This window comes from Fusarium flagelliforme, assembly GCF_020744385.1.
Source record: "Fusarium flagelliforme strain FIESC 12 MPI-CAGE-AA-0113 chromosome Unknown B0J16scaffold_1, whole genome shotgun sequence".
NCBI lineage: Eukaryota > Fungi > Ascomycota > Sordariomycetes > Hypocreales > Nectriaceae > Fusarium > Fusarium flagelliforme.
In genome coordinates, this window is record NW_025763503.1 from 7,354,907 (window position 1) to 7,372,581 (window position 17,675).

Here is a 17,675-nt window from a genome sequence, read left to right on the forward strand (position 1 = left end):
GCGAGACAACTGCGATTTTAGTCTACAGTTGAGTTTCAAGACGTACTGCCTGAATCGTGGAGGTGATGTTTCCGTCACGACACTGGAGTCTTCTGCTCCGTGGCATGCCGGGACAAATCTGAACGTTCTAGGCAAGGCAGCCGTTGTTTTCATGGCATTGGTCTAGTTTCTGCATATTATTTCAGCATTTCACGTCGATTTCGAAACCAGGAGGAAATTTCTGGATGACTTGTTATTTTATGATATGTTATTTCTTTGCATAGTGTGGCACAGGATAAGGTGGAACAGCACACAAATCTTGATGTGTTGCCAGATAATGATCTTCAGATAATGATTATTTCGGCCTTTTTATCTCCCCTCTTCATATTTTTTCTCTGCAGTAACTTGGGATGGTTTCTTCTTTTCTGTTGTTCAATTACTCTTCTGTTGCAGGCAGCAAAATATTGTCATTGGCATAGCGCAAATTAACTTGCTGATATATTAAATTGAATGTTACACTTCAAGGGATTATACTAACACCCAATATCATGCAAACATCTGGTAAACAATATTATGTGAAAATCCGTATAATATATTCCATCAATGATGTATTGAAAGCTCATGTATTCAACTTCCACCGTTACCGAAATGGACCCACTCATCGGACATCGTGCCTCGGCATCTTCTCCCCCGCAACCGGAAGTTAATTAATGAACCCCGGACTTACCCCAGGGCAGTCAATACTCCGAGGCTCAGAGCTCGCCACGAATATCAAGGGGAGAACACCGCCCATCGATTCTCTTCCCTATAAAGCATACTTGATCCTGTTCATTTCGCTATCGTCGCGCTTTGAAATCTAGCTCAACTTATTGTAAAAACAAAACATAAAACAAATACCCCCTTTATAACGTCATCGCTTTGTTTTTGACATCAACACCAACATATACATACATCATGGCTGAGGCGCAATTGAACGATTTCCCTTCGCTCTTCTCCCTCAAGGGAAAGGTTGCTGTCATTACTGGAGGTTCTCGCGGTCTGGGTCTCCACGCAGCTTCAGCGTAAGTAACCAATTTTGCTTATTTCGGGAACGCGACTGACATAATCGCAGATTCCTACAAGCTGGCGCATCAAAGGTTTTTATCTCATCCCGCAAGGCCGCCGCCTGTGAGGAAGCTTGCAAGGCCCTCAATGCGCTCCCCAACCTTCAACCTGGCGCTGTCGCCATCTCAGTCCCTGCCGACTCCGCCAAGTTTGAGGGCGTAGAGAGTCTGCTCGCGCAGGTCAAGAAGCACACTGACAAAGTGGATATCCTCTTCGCTAACGCTGGCGCTACCTGGGGCGAGTCTTTTGATACGCACCCTGACTCTGCTTTTGCCAAGGTCATGGATCTTAACGTCAAGGCTGTGTTCAACACCATTCGCCTGTTCACACCACTTCTCGAGAAGAGCGCTTCGCTGAAGGACCCCAGCCGTGTCATCATCACAGCCAGTGTTGCCGGTCTTGCTGTCGGCACTATTGGAAAGCAGGGTACATACGGTTACTCTGCCAGTAAGGCGGCTGTCCTGCATCTCGGACGCAACCTGGCTATGGAGTTGGGACCCCGACATATCACCGTCAACTCCATCTGCCCTGGCTTCTTCCCTAGCAAGATGTCCAACGGCCTATTGGAGATGTCGGGAGGTGCCGATCAGTTCGCAGCCCAAAACCCCATGCGCAGACTTGGTGAGCCGGAGGATATCGCTGGTGTTGTTGTTTACCTGGCTAGTCGGGCTGGATCGCATGTCAACGGTGAGACAGTTGCTATTGATGGCGGTGCGCTGTGGCAGCGCGGCGAACTCATGGTGGCGGAGAAGGCGAAGCTGTAAGGGTGTCGTAATGTATGATAAAGCCTGCCATTAATTTACTGGATATAAATCGAGTGTAAAATCATATCATAAATCTTGTTATTCGTTTATTTAGGAGCCGCTCGTATTTAATGGCTTTCGAGCAACCCAAGTGCTCGCTCTATATGTTGACTGTAAAAGACTTTCAGGATCGTGGATGTACGGCGCGTGAACACCAGTCTTATGCCACTCAACAACAAAGCCCAGCTTCTCTAGAAGCGCAATAACCTCGTCATCTGCCAACTCGAAGCTTCCTGGATCCGCAATGCCTGATGAGTTCTTAGGGTCATGTTCCGCATCGCCATCCTGTCCGTGGTTTCCGGGAGCATTATTCTCGAAATGCCACAGCAACGGTCCAATATTGATGAGAACGCCTCCAGGTCGAAGGCAATGCCTTATCACTTCGAGATACCGGATCAGATTGGGCGCTGTGTCGAGGAAAAAGACACTTGCCACGGCGTCGTACTGCGCCTCGTGGTCTTCGTCGGCGTAAAGACAGAGGAAATCAGCGGCACACATAGACATCTCTCCGATGTTGGGTGTTTCCGCTAGAACAGTAGCTGGGTGTATGTCCGGAACGGCGTAGCCTCGAAGATGGTTTGCTCGAGTGAGGTGATTGGAGAAACTGTGAACCCAGGGGTAAATAGTATGCTGCTCGGCTGCGCGACAGTAGTTGAGGATGTATGACGAGGCGAGAAGTTGGTGGTAAGAGATCTCGTTGCCTTCAGCGTTGTACCCGTTTGCAACTAGGTCAAACACCAGTCTCCCTAAACCAGCACCCGGAACCAATACGTTTAGAGGAGATCTGTCAGGATATCTCTCCTTCTCAGCCGCAAGGGCTTTCATGATGGGGCCATAACAAGCCTCCCTTTCCGCAGCGCCTGCTGCAGTCCAGTCCCGGTAGAATTGTCGGATTGTACTCCTGGCCTTATCGACATCAGAGTGCTTAGCTACCCCAGCCCATTCTCGGGGCATCTTGGGTTCTTGGCCTTCAGGGTCATCAGTCATCGTGCGAAATTGTTGGAGACCAATGTGAGCGATGGTATGAGCCAGCTCGGCATTCAAATCAATAGCTTCGTCAGTCTTCTCGAGTGTATCGAGAAAGTTGAACGGGGGTGCAGCTAAGAGCTGCCATTGTGCTTGAGGTAAAGCGTAGAAGGCTTGACGGCGCAGATGTGTAACGTTGAAGTGTGAGACTTTGGCATATTGGCTGCAGAAATCTCAGTATGGGAACGAATCCTTTTTCGAGCAGAGTATGGTCATCAAAAATGACCTTTAGACCTTTCAGACTGTTCTTTAAGAACTGAGCATGATCGTCCGAGTCAAGTAGATGGAGCATAGTGCTCTTGGGTCAACTCACAAGAATGAATCCAATGCACTGAATATAACGCGAACTTCTTCGGGGTCTTCGGCGTTTTCCTCTACTCCTGCCCATGCGCTCTCATCAGGGACAATTTGGATGTGGTGGCCATCTTCAGATTCAGCCATCTCGGTTGGCTTAGAAATAGACGTTGGGTGATGTATGGATGTTACCTGCAAGTAACGGTCATGGCGGGGTAGATAGAAATGTTGATAGAGAGAAGGAGCGTCTACCAGATTGAACAGGCAGGTGAATTTCTAGTGGAATTGGCAACACCGTCAGTATAACAATCCAATTGAACGACTTTGTGAGAAAAATATTATTGGAAGAAAAGAATACAATCAAGGTTAACTCATATCGCTCACTTCTTACAAGATCCTTGGCAGGGTTTTTGCGGACCTCCAATGAGTTTGCGTGGGGTTGAAGAGATCATGTGATTGCGGGATGCGATACAAACCTCCGACTTGAACATAACAACATCAATCGTAATAAAGGGAAGCTGAAGTTTGCCAAATATTGATGTAATTTGCTGTTTTTCTCCTGTACGTGAATAATAGAGGTCTTTGGTGAAAGAGGAATACTGACATCTAATGCAGTTACGTCAGACGCTCAGACAAATAAACCACATCTACACAGCTTCAGTCACCAACAATCCACAAGTAGCTTTGAGACTACAGCCCCTGGCATACTTGACGTCTCGCAACAGACAACACAATATTTTGTCAACAGCAACTTCCAAATTCCTACCTCCACGCAGTGCATCATCATGGCTACAGACGCATTTGAGCTCTCAGTGCCCCTCCCCCGCTCTCTTGATACCCGCATCTACCTCCGCCTATCCACCAAAGCAAAGTCCATTGTGCTCTTCCTCGCAACAGCGTCACAAGATGAGCTCGCCACACCTGTATCTCTAGGCTCATTTGTCTATGCCCTGCCTAACGTGAGTGCGGCCCGTTTACCATCCAGGTAACCAGACGTTGCTGACCCAGATCTGTTTAATAGAGACTTGACCAGGCGCAACCGTTGTCTACAACACTCTACTCATCAGAGACATCAGTAGAGTTCACAACGCGCATGGCAAAGTTATTGGCTCGCAAGGCACAGCTTCCGGTCTACGTCACTAACTCTATGAGCTTTGCCAATGCCGGTATGGGCGGTACGGTGGAAGAAGAGATGGAGGCTTTCAAGACCATCGTTCAGGTTGTTTCAGAGAAGCTACAGCTTTCAGGTACCAAGCCAACTGCAGCCTGAGATACTACTTTGACTTGGTTCTTCGAGAGAGGATTTATCATTTTTGCTCCTACTGAAATGGAGATCAAGAGTCCCTAATGGTGAGATTCTCACCGCAAGTACGGGATCGCGTAGAGATATGGCACTGCTTCATGTTACGTAGTAACATAGCTGTCAAGGCAGTTTTGGGAGAATTACAACATGGACCACGCACGATCCCGGATGGTTCCGCAGTGGCACACGCAGACAAATGGCTTGAGACAAAATGTTTGTCATCTGGCGGAGATGTGCGTGTGATACCAAGACAGCCTACTGCCTCTTAGATTGAGGGAGACTTGAGCTCAACGCCCGTCTCTGAATGGAGTCACACTTAGGAACAGAACAGACTCGTTATTGCACGGCGTCACTTGCACCACAGTGTTTATCCTTTACATCCATTGTGATCTTAACTTGCTCAGAACTCAATCTCCATGCGGGTACACCTTGCCATCGATCCTCAGGGCACCTTAACCAGCTGTAGACCGCTCCACAGCAACAGCGACTGGCTGGGAGATGGCATCGTACATGTAATACGTGATGAAGACTGGTGCAACATGAAGCTGCGCGCGGCACTTGCAGCAAGACTGGTCTTGGAATGACGCTCTGGTGTGACTAGAACATCTAGGCCAAGAGTTTTCTTCTTGATGAGTCCTCGATTGACACACCGTGTAAAGCCATCTCAATGAATAGAGAATAGCCTACGCTGATATATCTTTCGTCGTCACTGCATGGTCCGTACAGTATCCGAGGACGGTTTCGAAAACCGTTAGATTGTCTCAGTTATGGCCGCGGCCCGTTGCAGGCATTAATATGGAGGGATCAGGATGAAAGACTGGAATTTATTGGATGGGATATCCAAACAAGCGGCTATTTCGTCTTGTAAAATTCGTCTAAGTCAATCTCTTTGATGCCTTGGCTGTGCACATTCCGCACCTCTTGCATCAGTAAAGCCTTAGGATAGAAGGTTTTTGTTTTCATCTATTAGGTTTTTGCCTGACTGGAAAATTGCAGATGCGGGATGAGCACGACCAGGACATCAAAAAGATAGCAACATTTCCATGATCTACGGATAGGTACTGTAGTCGACCTAATCCTTGACTGCCCGCCAGTCTTGGATGACCCCGCAAAAAAAGAGTCTTCAGTCTTCGCTTGGATTTTCTTTATCAATTGCGGGTTATCGTTATCGCGCGGCGCCACTGAATTTTTTTTCTTTGGACCCTTGGTTTTGACACCAACTGCTGTGCGTGTTTCAGGGCGTTATAGTGTGTCGACACTGTGTGAGATGACATCTTGTTGTCTCATCTCGCCAGAGCTAAACCCAAAGTAAAACTCAACCTGTTTGCCCGCCTTTGAGCCTCCGCTCTCTCTCCTCGCAGGGCTCCTCTCTTTACAGTACCTAACACCAGAACTTCCCAAGGTTTCCATTGTGGGCAGCTGAGCTTCTTCAACTCTAACTTGAGAGTTCATCGTCTTTATCTTTTCCCTACATTGTGGTGTCCTTTTCATTCTCTCGCGTCTACTGGCGCATAGCGTCCTATTACCCCTCATCTTGATACGCCTATCATAATTTCTACCACCACTTCTTGACAAAGAAACAATCAGTAAGTGAGTTGACTTGACTTTGACTTGAGCTTTCCAAGTGTGGCTCCACGGTGTTGCACATCCCTGTATCGGAGGGGCACATTCGCTTCGCCCACTGCCATCCTAGCCATGTCCCATTCGATACCAGACTGTAATCCCACTATCCCAAGAGCCCACCGCTCGTCTCCCCCCTCATCCTATCCTGAACAGAGCCCTATTGTCATTGTCTCTTGTTTGACTCTCGTCTTGGCTTAGCTTTGCGCATTGCTAATCGTCAACGAGTAGGATCTGCGAGGCTTCGCTCATGTGAAGATTGTTCACCCAAAGTACCGTCCCGCTCCAGCGCCCCTCATCTCCCCATACCCGCCTTCGCGACACTCGACGCTGTTCGACAGTACCGCAGCCATGTCCTCCTGGCAGCCCGCTCCCGACTCGCTGCAGCAGCTTGCAACATGCCTCAAGGACTCCCTCAGCGGTTTCGATAAGTCTGCTCAGAAGCAGGCTGACTTGGTAAGATTTCGCCCGTCCCGCCCCATCGCATTTCATGCGCCGATCATCAACTAATCGTGTTATCTGCAGATGCTTCAGCAAGCCAAGAATTCGCCTGACATCAACAACTACCTTGCGTACCTCTTCTCGAGCTCTTCACCTCCCAATGGCCTCCAATTCTCAGAGCAGGACTTCCACCTTGTGCGGTCCGCCGCCGGTATCATGCTCAAGAACAACGTTCGAAGCGAATGGAAGAGCATCCCCGAAGACAGCCTTCAACTCATCAAACTCGCCGTGCCCATCTGCCTGCAAGATAAAAACTCCCAGATCCGTAACTTCGCTGGAAACATTGCGACCGAGATCGTCAAACGTGGGAGTTTGCTAAGCTGGCCTGAGTTGCTCCCTCAGCTGCTTGATCTGGTTGGCAACTCTTCAGGACAGACTTCGAACGAGGCCCAGGAAGGTGCTATGTCTGCCCTGGCCAAGATCTGCGAGGACAACTATCGTCAGTTGATCAAGGAGGTCAATGGTCAGCGCCCTCTCAACTACGTTCTTCCCCAGTTCATCGCGGCTACTAAGAGTCAGCTGCCCAAAGTCAGAGCTGGTGCTCTGACAGCTATTAATGTTTTCACACCCCGGGAGTCTCAGGCGATGCTTAATTCTATTGATGATCTCCTCCAGCACCTGTTTATCCTGGCCAGCGATAACAACGTCGACGTCCGACGACAGGTCTGCCGTGCCTTTGTTCACCTCGTCGAGACTCGCCCCGACAAGCTCCAACCACACATCAGCGGTCTTGTCGACTACATCATAACTCAGCAGAAGGGTGACGACGAAGAGCTGGCATGCGAAGCTGCCGAGTTTTGGCTGGCCGTGGGCGAACATGATAACCTGTGGAGGGCATTGGAGCCGTATATCCACAAGATCATCCCAGTCCTTCTCGAATGTATGGTGTACAGTGGTGAGGATATTGCTCTCCTTGGAGGCGCTTCGGACGACGAAGAGGAAGAAGATCGCGAAGAGGATATTCGCCCTGCATTTGCCAAGAAGGCTCTCCAACGAAAGGCCAACGGAGAAGTTGGCGAAAACGCCGATCAGCCTCAAAACGGCGGCTTCGAGAAGCTTGGCGGCATGGATGATGATCTTGAGGAGGGAGAAGTCGACGACTACGATGACGGTGATGATGCCAACCCTGACGAGAGATGGACCATCCGCAAGTGCTCCGCCGCTGCTCTTGATGTTTTCGCCCGCGACTTCCAAGCGCCAGTCTTCGAGGCCATCTTCCCCTATCTGTCACAGCATCTGAAGCACGATGAGTGGCCTCAACGAGAGGCTGCTGTTCTTGCCCTGGGCGCCGTTGCTGATGGATGTATGGACGTTGTTGTCCCTCATCTGCCTGAGCTTGTGCCTTACCTGATCTCCCTGCTTGAGGACAACGAACCCGTTGTACGACAGATTACCTGCTGGACCCTGGGTCGGTACTCTCAATGGGCCGCGACATTGGAGGATAAGGATAAGGACCAATTCTTCCTTCCTCTGATGGACGGTATCCTTCGCCATATGTTGGACAAGAACAAGAAGGTTCAAGAAGCAGCTGCTTCTGCTTTTGCCAACCTTGAGGATAAGGCAGGAAAGATCCTCGAGCCTTACTGCGGTCCCATTATTCAGCAATTCGTTCTTTGCTTTGCCAAGTACAAGGACCGAAACATGTACATCCTTTACGACTGTGTACAGACTTTGGCAGAGCATATTGGCCCTGTCCTGGCCACGCCTGAGCTGTCGAGCAAGCTTATGCCTGCCTTAATCGACCGATACAACCGCGTGTCGGATCAATCACGGGAGCTGTTCCCTCTGTTAGAGTGCCTCTCTTATGTGGCGATGGCACTCGGAGATGCGTTCGCTTCCTACGCTGAGCCAATCTTCCTGCGATGCGTTAACATTATTCACATGAACCTGGAGCAAACATTGGCAGCTGCCAACAACCCGGTTCTCGACCTGCCTGATAAGGATTTCCTTGTCACAAGTCTGGACCTGCTCAGTGCAATTATTCAGGCTCTTAATGACGACAAGTCTACCGTCTTGGTCAAGAGCTCTCAGCAATCTTTCTTCGAGCTTCTCAGCTTGTGTATGGAAGACCCTACTGATGAGGTCCGACAGTCTGCCTATGCATTGTTGGGAGATTGCGCCAGATATGTTTATTCTCTACTACAACAGTATCTCCCCACGATTCTTCCCATCTTGCTCAAGCAGCTTGATATGGACAGCGTTCTCGATGAGGATGTGGACAGTGGCTTCGGCGTCGTCAACAACGCATGCTGGTCAGTTGGTGAAATCTCCATGCAACACAAAGAGAACATGGGTCCCTGGGTTCAAGAGCTTCTGCAGCGATTCGTTGAGATTATGACCAACCCCCGCGTTCCAAAGGCTCTTAATGAGAATGCCGCGATGGCTCTGGGCCGACTTGGTCTTGACAACTCGGAGCAACTAGGACCACACCTGTCCACTTTTGCTGAGGAATGGATCAGCATCATGAATGAGGTCGAGGCAACTGAAGAGAAGGCGACAGCTTTCAAGGGATTCTCCATGATTGTAGGACGAAACCCTCAGGCTATGGAGAAGGAGTTGCTCAACTACTTCACTGCCATCGCTAGATATCGTGATATGAGTCTGAAGAGTCCAGTCAGGCAAGAACTGCACGATGTCTTCCAGAAGGTGAGTTATCAATTACTGATTGTACTTTGTTCCTACTAACGATTTCAAGGTTATCGATATTTACAAGCAAATGATCCCTGAGTTTTCCAGCTTTATCGGTCAGTTGCAGCAGCGTGACCGACAAGCTTTGGAGCAACACTACTCCCTATCATAGGGATCGGCAGAGGAAATCGGTTTTCACGTATTGAAGTGAAGGCCTCAGTGGTGGAAGCGGGTAGTTAGTCATTATTACATAGTTATAGATAGCACTTGTTTTCTGTTCGCAGTAGATAGCATGGTACGGGTTGCATGGCGAAGTTCTGGGGGGGGAGCTGGCTCTAAAAAGTCTTGGGACCATTTTGATATGTTGATACGATGGTATGAAATGATGAGGGTTGCAATATTGGTGGTTTGAAGAAAGATATACCTACGCATGGAAGAAGATCTTGATTGGGAATGGACCTGGAACTGGCGCTGAGAGAAAGGCAACCTGATATGCCACATGTTAGATAGATATGGGGATCCGTGAAGGGAGTGGTTAGCTTTCATGGGGTCCATGTTAGATAGAAATGTTGATTTGCAAGCTGGGAAAGACAATGAAGTCTACATGGCCACAGATTTTGGTTGGCGATTGAATGGTGATGGTGTTGTCATTTTCATCCTCACAATTGTGCTGACTCTGGGTAAAGGCCCTGTCAAACCTGACCGAAAACATGACTACAATACTCATCACACTGAAGATCACTCATATTCTTCTTGTTTATTCCAACTTCATGATAGTTCTCTAGTAACCTCCACGATACCCTCTAGTAAAGGTATAGGGTAACCAACAGAGAAGCTGTCAAAAGGAATCCGTCACGATTCATGATACTTGATCTGTGCTTTCAGGTTTCAATCAAAGCGAAATGTCTTATCCCTCATCTCATCTAAACCTGTCAAACTGTTTCGTGCGTGAAACAAGAAGCAGATTGCCGGTTGAAGCTTTGTCCATCAAATGCCCACCTCCGCAATTCACTATTAGTCAATTAACAAGCAAAATGTGTCATTTGCCTGCCTGGTGACAGCAAATAGTCAGTGGATAGCACATAGTGCCCCGTTCTCACGTTGACAAGACGTTACATAGACAGATAGATTGGGTTGATCACCGCGTTTCTGAGTCCACGCCTAGACCTATGCGACGACAAGTCCCGCGGAAACATAGCGAAGGCTCATGATTTTTCACACCGCATCATTGTTTGAAATGAGATAGCCTGCCGCTGTCTTGTCCCTAATTTACACTAACACTTGCCATGATTCGCGTTGGACATGCCTTTTGATCGTCGGCAAGGAACGTCTAGACGGGTAGCATTCTTCCTTGAAGTTCTGCATCAAAAAGGAGATGAAGCCGACTGGTTTGCCCCTTGATTTGAATTGCCTCTTTGGATCCAAAAGTTCAATCTAGCATCCCCAAGTTCTGCGACAAATGTCTACACGGTTGGGCAGGAAAGTTGTACCGGAAAACTAATCAAAACTCCGCTCACTAGACGACGGACGGCGCACGGATCTCAAACAATCATGATGGGTGACCGTCGGCCAAAGCAATAGTTCCATGGACAACATCATAAAGTTGAACGATTCTTAGGGTGAACTTAGACATTGAAGGTTCGGTAGTCAGGAGGAACGTTGAGCGGAACTGGAGGGTCTGATGGGCGGAACAGGAGACCCTACCCTAGTCTTAGCTGCATCATCGAAAACAAGCCAACGGCACTTCTAGGACAGTTAGACTGGGCTTAGACTTCGGGCAACTTTGGTAGTTTAGCTTCAAGTCCAACACTGGGCAGTTAAATTGATTTGAGTGCTGATATAACACTAACATGCCAGAATCGTGTAGCGTGCATGAAACAAACCAGTTCAAATTAAGAAGAGACTCTCATCTGTCAACTCATTGGTGAATCTTGAACAGACGCACTTACCAAAGAAGCACTGCCAATGACGGAGCCGCAGGAAGGTCCGATGGCCTGCCCAACCCATAAGGCTGGGCATTGATGATCCGGAGGACTCTCCCGCGTAATCGTATACCTCCGCAGATAGACCATGGTCAACGCTACCTTCGACACCAGTGGCGGGAGAATGCAGGGGGAAAGAGTCTTCGGAGTACCTTGATAGGACGAGTTCGATCTCAGCTCTTAGACGGGGAGTCGCCTTGTCTGTAGACAGCTATATTTATCTCGGTGGCTTGTCAAGCTTGAACTGGCAGGTTCATAGTAGCCGAGCTGAGACGCATAGACCCGTTGAGACGGTTGATAGCAGTCAATACTATGATGTCTGGAACGGAGAAGGGATAGTCCAAAGCCAGACAGACAGGCTGTCTGCATGATATCCGGAGGACTCTCACCGGGCCCCTGTGTAGTATGGTAGTTCAAAGGTCTGGGCCATTATGAGGCTCTTGGTCGCAACAACGTCATGACCTGGTTGCTAGCGTTACAATAGTCTGATTGGCAACAACACATCCTTGTTTCAAGTGCACAAGCACTCAAGTGTTGAGTTGAGAGAAAACATCTCACTCAATGAGTGAAACCATCAGACTCAGTCACAGACTGCTCTGCTGTGCCGTTTAAGCTTTAGCACTAGGGTGCAAGGGCTGTAGTGGGATTGAGGCCAAAACCATGTCATCGACCCCTGTCATTGTCACCATTAATAGTACAAACTGGCACTACTGCAGTCTCCCCTGTTCACTCTTGGCAACCAGACGCCCTGCCTGTACATGCGGATACAGAACAGTAACCTAACCGAGCCTAGCCTAGCAGCTTAGTTAGCATCCCGGCATCTTGAACTGTCCCTACCTAGCCTATTCGGCAACCTTGCCCGGCCCTCTGTAAGCCATCGCCTGGTCTGGAACCAAAGAATCAGTCTTTGGTGATGGCTCATGTTTTTGGTGACTGAATCGTTAACAGACGTCAACCCGCTCGCGTAAGGAAGAAATAGCTTAGGACCCTGTAACAAGCTTCTGCGATGCATGTTCCTGTCAAGCACAATACCCAGCGCCTTCTGTTACCAATAAGAGTTTAGCCTCGGATGCCAAAGCTCAAGCAGTTTGTGGACTTAGGGATGGATACCAGTGTGTATGTAAAAAGTCCGGAGCGGAGGAAGCATTGACAACTTCAACATTTGTTTGGCATATCATGATTCGGCCCTTCACGACGATCAAACTCGGCCCCTGTTCTGGGACTGATCTTGACGGAACGTCAGAGATTTGAAGAGGAGAGAAATGTTCAGTCATCACCAATTCCATTTCCAGAATAGGGATCAGGCGCCTACCGTCGCGTGCCATGTGGTCTCGGATCCGCATCGGGACGGGTACTGCACTGCACAGTACAGTAGCGTGGTCCTAACATCGACCTCAGCGGCAGAGTCGTCACTCAGATCTCAAGATGATACGTTACTGCAAAGCGTGTGAGCCATCAGAAGACCCCTACAGCCAGCCTGCTATGTCATGTCTGAGCGACCCTGCATTCATGGAGAGCTTTAAGCACATACTCATTTCGAGAAGCCCTATTAGATTGCCGTGATCCCACGGCGCGGGTTTGCCGGTGTCCTAATATAGATCGCACTGGTCGTGCTACTGTGCATAGCTCTATTAAGGGATCAGCGTCCTTGGACTTCATCCCTCGAGTCGATTGGTGCGCGAATGGGTTACCCCAAAGGTGGCTTCCAGATTCCGACAACCACGGATACAGTGCTGGTGATGAACATCGTCGTCTAATCTCTTACACGCCGTCGATATTGATGCCCAAATTACTTTCTTCTTTTGCCTCCTGAACCGTCCGCTTGCGTCTGATCGGCAGCCGAAAGTTTGAGAATTTGTCTTTGGAGGGGTGTCGGATCATTCGTGATGAGGCCTTGCAGCAAGTCACTCTTCTCTACTTTTGAATACAGTCAGACCACGCGCAAGTAGCCTTGAAGGTCACCTGAATCCCTGTCCAGGCCTTGTTCATATGCGTTGTCTTATGAGTTGACTGGCTAGACAGGTTTAGACAACACCAAAGAAGCTGGGGCATAGTTAACGAGATTGGTCACAAAATCCGGGAGTGTACCACTGGTATCTGAATTGGTAACTCGAGCCGCGATTCTTGTAACCAGAAACGGCACAATATTTGAAAAATGATAAGATACTTGGTGTAGCTCTTTTGCTGATGGAAAGAATGACCTTGGTCATGCCATTTCCCCGTCGGACTTTACGCAGAGGCCAACATATCTTGTCCCTCGGTCTGTTGAATGCACAACCAAGACCTGCATTTCTATCTTCTGACATCGACGTCGCGAGTAAACCTGAACAGATCATAGTATGAGATCGACATTCGTGCAGGCGCTTGGCGCGTTTTGCATCTAGATGTGCCATGGCTTGACAACCAAGGGCTCATTCGCCCTAGACACAACATTTCTGGCCCAGTTACGCAGGGGTTGTTGTTCAGCAAGATTCAAACCATTCGCCTTCTGAAAGGTGTAGATCAAAACAAAATCCCAAAAGCGTCCTCGGCAAACCTAACCTGCGGAACCCTAAGGGAGGTTGTGGCTTGCCCCAATACATTTCCACTTCGGGCGAATTGTGATATGCGGCTCCGACAGGGTCGCGATGGGTTTCTTTGAGTCAGTTGTTCTCCGCTGAAATCTGTCATAGTAAGTCATTGCGCGAAGATAAAAATAGCCGAAATCATTTTCTTAGAATGCCTAGAGGCATCACACTGGAAATCGTGTCTATCATCACCGCCTGTGTTAGGTAACGTAGTAGAGGCAGAGACTCTTTGTCTATCGCACTGACGAAATAAAGAGACTCGGCGTGGATTTCAAGAAGATCGTCAGTCTGCATGCATCTCGATCTTCCGTGCCTCCCAGCTATACGGGACATGCTTCACTAGCGTATTGCCAAGGCGCTAGTCAGGGCTGACATAAAGACCTGGATAAGCATTGACCTGAACCGGTGCATGAAAATTCCAATCTTGACTCGAGGCTTTTTGTCTGCTCAAGGTCCAGGAAGGCTGTGCATGACAAGGTTCAGGTTCTCAGGAACGTTGAACTCTCTCAAGGCCAATTATCACACCGCTTTCGTCTATTCCCCATGTAGGACTGCACAGGTTGACTGCAGACTACGGCCTTGAAAGGAGATACAATCATGTCAGTGCTTAAAGCTCAGTCCCAAATCAACCAGCGACTGGCTATAGCGTGCGTGACATGAGGTAATACTGGGTGCTGGATGTTGTGTTTGCAGAAACGGGTGGTCCGGTATCATATGCGACGAGTAAAGACAGCACTCGATGCTGCAACTACCAGGCACAATGCAAGAGCTTGTGATGGATGGTAGTGAGGTTCATATGCCCAACAGCCGTTGCTCGCCTGTTGCGCAGAACAAAACTAGCGATCAACACACAGAGTTTCCTTAAGCTTGATATCTGACCCTTTCTTAACGGCTTCGTAATTGAACGAGTATTAAGCGTTGCAGAGACGGTGGTGAGCGAATAAAACCAGGGCTGCGTCAATAATTGAGCCGCCTGCCTTACCATGCGCACATGTACACCCATAATATGAGCGACCGTGGTAGGCATGATGATGAGGTTGGGAAGTGCGGAGCATAATAGCCAAACGGGTTCGTCGCGAGGGTCTGATGGGCTTTTCGAAATGCCCTAATATTTTTGGTCGAGCTCGGCTTTCCAGGGGAAATCCCATTTTGGGACACGAGATTTGTGATTTCAGCCAAGCAGAGGGGACGTTTGGTCATGAAATCAGATCCGATCAAGGGTCAGCGTCCCCTGCACATCCTAGCTCTTTGAGCTAGTTGGTGGAGTTGGGTTGCTTCGATATCTTTAGTGCTGCGACCCAAAAAAGAATTATTTGATACTCAACGAGGAAAATATAACGAGAGGCTGGTTGTTTCGATACTCCGCACAAACATGAGACAAGATAGGGTGAAATAAGTCCGTGACTGTACCGGACTATCATCGCAATCGAGGCCGGTTCGCCGAGTCGGATCTCGTTTGGAGATGATACTTCGAACGGAGACAACTGAGTAAGGATATTGTTGGGACAACAGGGCGTGGGATAAGAGGGGAAACTGCTGTTGACTGGAAACAGTCATGGAAATCCCTCGGTCGATGATCTCATCAAGCTATGCTAGCCTTAAAATCTGGGGATGATCACAGACGAGAACTAAAAACCCGTCTCAATCCGCAAATGACACCACCAGCTACTCCGTTGCACAGCCAATGAGGATCTGGAGAGGCAGTTTCGGCCGAGATGTGGGTTGGTGACATTTGCTAACATCGGCCGAAGCCAACAGAGGCTTGTTTCAGCTGTGGAACCATTGGTCGGGGGATCAGGACCAGAAGTAGAAGGGAGCTGACTGCGCTACCAGGCTAGGTGCTGAAAACACTGTAACTTCGTGCAAGAAGATCTTGAGACCAACTCTCAGCCTCGTCCGAGGTTGTCCAGCGGGCAGCTGTCGACCTTCGGGGCGGGGCATTTGTTCGGCAAACTGAGGTGGGGAAGCCGCCGTCCCAGCGTCGCATAATGGTATCTTGGCGGAACTTCCTAGCCCGTCGACAACGCTCTAGCTTCTGTACACAACCGCGGTGAGTAACATAGGACCAACGCCGGAGCAAATGCTGCTTAGGGTACTTGGTATTTTGAGTCTGAGCATGGTGTACGGTATGTGTGACTCCGGAATGAGCATTGTTGGACGAAGCCAATCGCGACACTTGGAGCAGGTGTCAGGAACCTGTAGATCATCATGTTGTTGTTTGTATTCCCAAGCCTGTACCTGTATGTTTGTCTTGCCCAGAAGATCATGATTTGCTTTTGCTCTGTTCATTTTCGATCGGGCAGAATGTTTGCGGTCCGGATGATGCTGTAATATCGACGCCCTGCTGATCGGATGTGCTGATCAAGTATTTGTAGGGTAGAGGGGGTGAGTTGAGTGGCTGCGAGGGGGCAGAGTGCAGATGCAGGCAATGATGATTATGATGATGATGCGACAACGCTTTTGTTTGAGAGAAGAGAAGAGGAGAGGAGAGGGGATGGTGGTGGGTAACTGCAAAGCTGTACTGGAGAACAGCTCTTGCCTTATTAACTTCAGGCTCACAACATTTTGCCTTGGGCGACCATGAATTCGGAAGGCGCATGAATTGGTCGCCGTAGTATGAGACGTTCCTTCCTCCAGGCAATTGAATTTCAGTCAGCATTCATTCATGGAAGGCGCTCATGGCTTTTCTGATGAGGGGTCACTACATGCATTTCTGCCCCTCCACGCCATCAATCAAAGGGCCTCAAATCTAAAATGGTAATCGGTCAGACCTCAAAGTCTACCTAAGTTAGCTTCGTGGGTATGGTGCAGACATGGAAGTGATGTGCAAGATGGTAAGTTACGGCAAAGTCCTAGGTGTACATGGCTGTAGTGTATTGACATCGTGGAGCAAATCAGTTTTGGATATCAAGTCAATCTCCCTCTCCGTTGACATGAGACATTGGTCTCTGTCAACGCTTGTATGTACAATACTCTGCAGTGTCATTCGGCAATGCAACTCTACGAACGGAACTTGTACAGTGCTATGTCCATAAAGTGGAGCAGAGATCCATTATCAGCTAGCCAACCCTGACAATGTCCCTGGTTGTCGACAGGGAACTTGACCATGTCTGGAAATAGGCAAAAGGATTGCTTCTAGAAGCCCTACGGTCAAGGGCGGTCTAAAAAACTACCGATCGGTTCCAGGGAGTTCTTCCTTGGCCAACTCCCAGCAACAGCTAGGTATTGTCTCACTGTCAAGCTGTCGAGACGCCTGAAAAAGGCTTTCAGCTGCAGACTGAGGTTACATTGAACTGCAAGCCAGGACGGTGATTGATTGCTCGCTCTTCCACAGATAGGCACATGCAAATCATGCATAGTGAGTTGTTGGTCAGATTCACGCGGATCATTAAGCCAATAAGAACCCGTCAAATAGTGTAGTCTATGATGATATCAAGATTGGCGGCCAGCCTAAAATCAATAGCCTGTAGCCGTGGAAAGTCTTTTACAACAACACTACGTGCGTGTGACTGGCTGCACTGTACAGTACCTGGAGGGAAACATCTCCTCGGCGAACGATATGGTATTTCGGGCTTTTTTTTCTTCTTTTTTTCGCTGATGCTATTCTCAACTCGTGCCTTGCGGTCCCGCAATGCGTTGGCATGTCACTGATCCCAAACTCTCATAAATCCTTTGCAAGGTATTACCAGGTAAGGATGAACTCAAAACCACTTACATAATACTGGAAGTTGTTCCGGAGAGGCGGCATCCCTGCGTCTGTCCTCGGCTACACAAACTTGGTGTTTATTTTTGTAGCCCATAGTTCATCAGTAGTCTTTTCCTATCATACAGTGCTTTCTTTTTCAGGCTCATCTTAAGATATCCGGAT

At 48.8% G+C, this 17,675-nt stretch overlaps 4 protein-coding genes across 4 annotated transcripts; 3 read left to right on the top strand and 1 right to left on the bottom strand.

Annotated features, from left to right (window-relative positions):
• Positions 1-518: 518 nt before the first annotated feature.
• Positions 519-1,904, top strand: B0J16DRAFT_330961 (uncharacterized protein). Its single transcript, XM_046126522.1, has 2 exons — positions 519-1,040; positions 1,091-1,904. Exons 1-2 carry the CDS (start codon positions 934-936, stop codon positions 1,845-1,847), a joined length of 864 nt encoding a protein of 287 aa, XP_045990345.1. The 5' UTR covers positions 519-933; the 3' UTR covers positions 1,848-1,904.
• B0J16DRAFT_330965 (N2227-like protein-domain-containing protein) lies at positions 1,905-3,657 on the bottom strand. Its single transcript, XM_046126523.1, has 2 exons — positions 3,226-3,657; positions 1,905-3,075 (listed from the first exon to the last, which is right to left on the bottom strand). The coding sequence occupies exons 1-2, from the start codon at positions 3,351-3,353 to the stop codon at positions 1,938-1,940; spliced, it is 1,266 nt and encodes a 421-aa protein (XP_045990346.1). The 5' UTR covers positions 3,354-3,657; the 3' UTR covers positions 1,905-1,937.
• Positions 3,658-3,709: 52 nt separating this feature from the next.
• On the top strand, positions 3,710-4,854 carry B0J16DRAFT_280564 (uncharacterized protein). The gene is made up of 3 exons (XM_046123907.1): positions 3,710-3,767; positions 3,822-4,165; positions 4,228-4,854. Exons 2-3 carry the CDS (start codon positions 3,992-3,994, stop codon positions 4,474-4,476), a joined length of 423 nt encoding a protein of 140 aa, XP_045990347.1. The 5' UTR covers positions 3,710-3,767; positions 3,822-3,991; the 3' UTR covers positions 4,477-4,854.
• A 1,627-nt stretch (positions 4,855-6,481) lies between these two features.
• Positions 6,482-9,467, top strand: B0J16DRAFT_44243 (armadillo-type protein). The gene is made up of 2 exons (XM_046133865.1): positions 6,482-9,276; positions 9,326-9,467. The coding sequence occupies exons 1-2, from the start codon at positions 6,655-6,657 to the stop codon at positions 9,428-9,430; spliced, it is 2,727 nt and encodes a 908-aa protein (XP_045990348.1). The 5' UTR covers positions 6,482-6,654; the 3' UTR covers positions 9,431-9,467.
• The last annotated feature ends 8,208 nt before the right edge of the window (positions 9,468-17,675 follow it).

What these genes read in the sequence shown, in the direction of transcription:
- B0J16DRAFT_330961 (XM_046126522.1), top strand. Translation starts at nt 934, where the DNA reads ATGGCTGAGGCGCAATTGAACGATTTCCCTTCGCTCTTCTCCCTCAAG. An exon ending in GGTCTCCACGCAGCTTCAGC is followed by an intron (nt 1,041 to 1,090) that starts GTAAGTAACCAA and finishes ACATAATCGCAG; the next exon opens with ATTCCTACAAGCTGGCGCAT.
- B0J16DRAFT_330965 (XM_046126523.1), bottom strand. Translation starts at nt 3,353, where the DNA reads ATGGCTGAATCTGAAGATGGCCACCACATCCAAATTGTCCCTGATGAG. An exon ending in AGTGCATTGGATTCATTCTT is followed by an intron (nt 3,076 to 3,225) that starts GTGAGTTGACCC and finishes AGATTTCTGCAG; the next exon opens with CCAATATGCCAAAGTCTCAC.
- B0J16DRAFT_280564 (XM_046123907.1), top strand. Translation starts at nt 3,992, where the DNA reads ATGGCTACAGACGCATTTGAGCTCTCAGTGCCCCTCCCCCGCTCTCTT. An exon ending in TTGTCTATGCCCTGCCTAAC is followed by an intron (nt 4,166 to 4,227) that starts GTGAGTGCGGCC and finishes TCTGTTTAATAG; the next exon opens with AGACTTGACCAGGCGCAACC.
- B0J16DRAFT_44243 (XM_046133865.1), top strand. Translation starts at nt 6,655, where the DNA reads ATGCTTCAGCAAGCCAAGAATTCGCCTGACATCAACAACTACCTTGCG. An exon ending in TGCACGATGTCTTCCAGAAG is followed by an intron (nt 9,277 to 9,325) that starts GTGAGTTATCAA and finishes AACGATTTCAAG; the next exon opens with GTTATCGATATTTACAAGCA.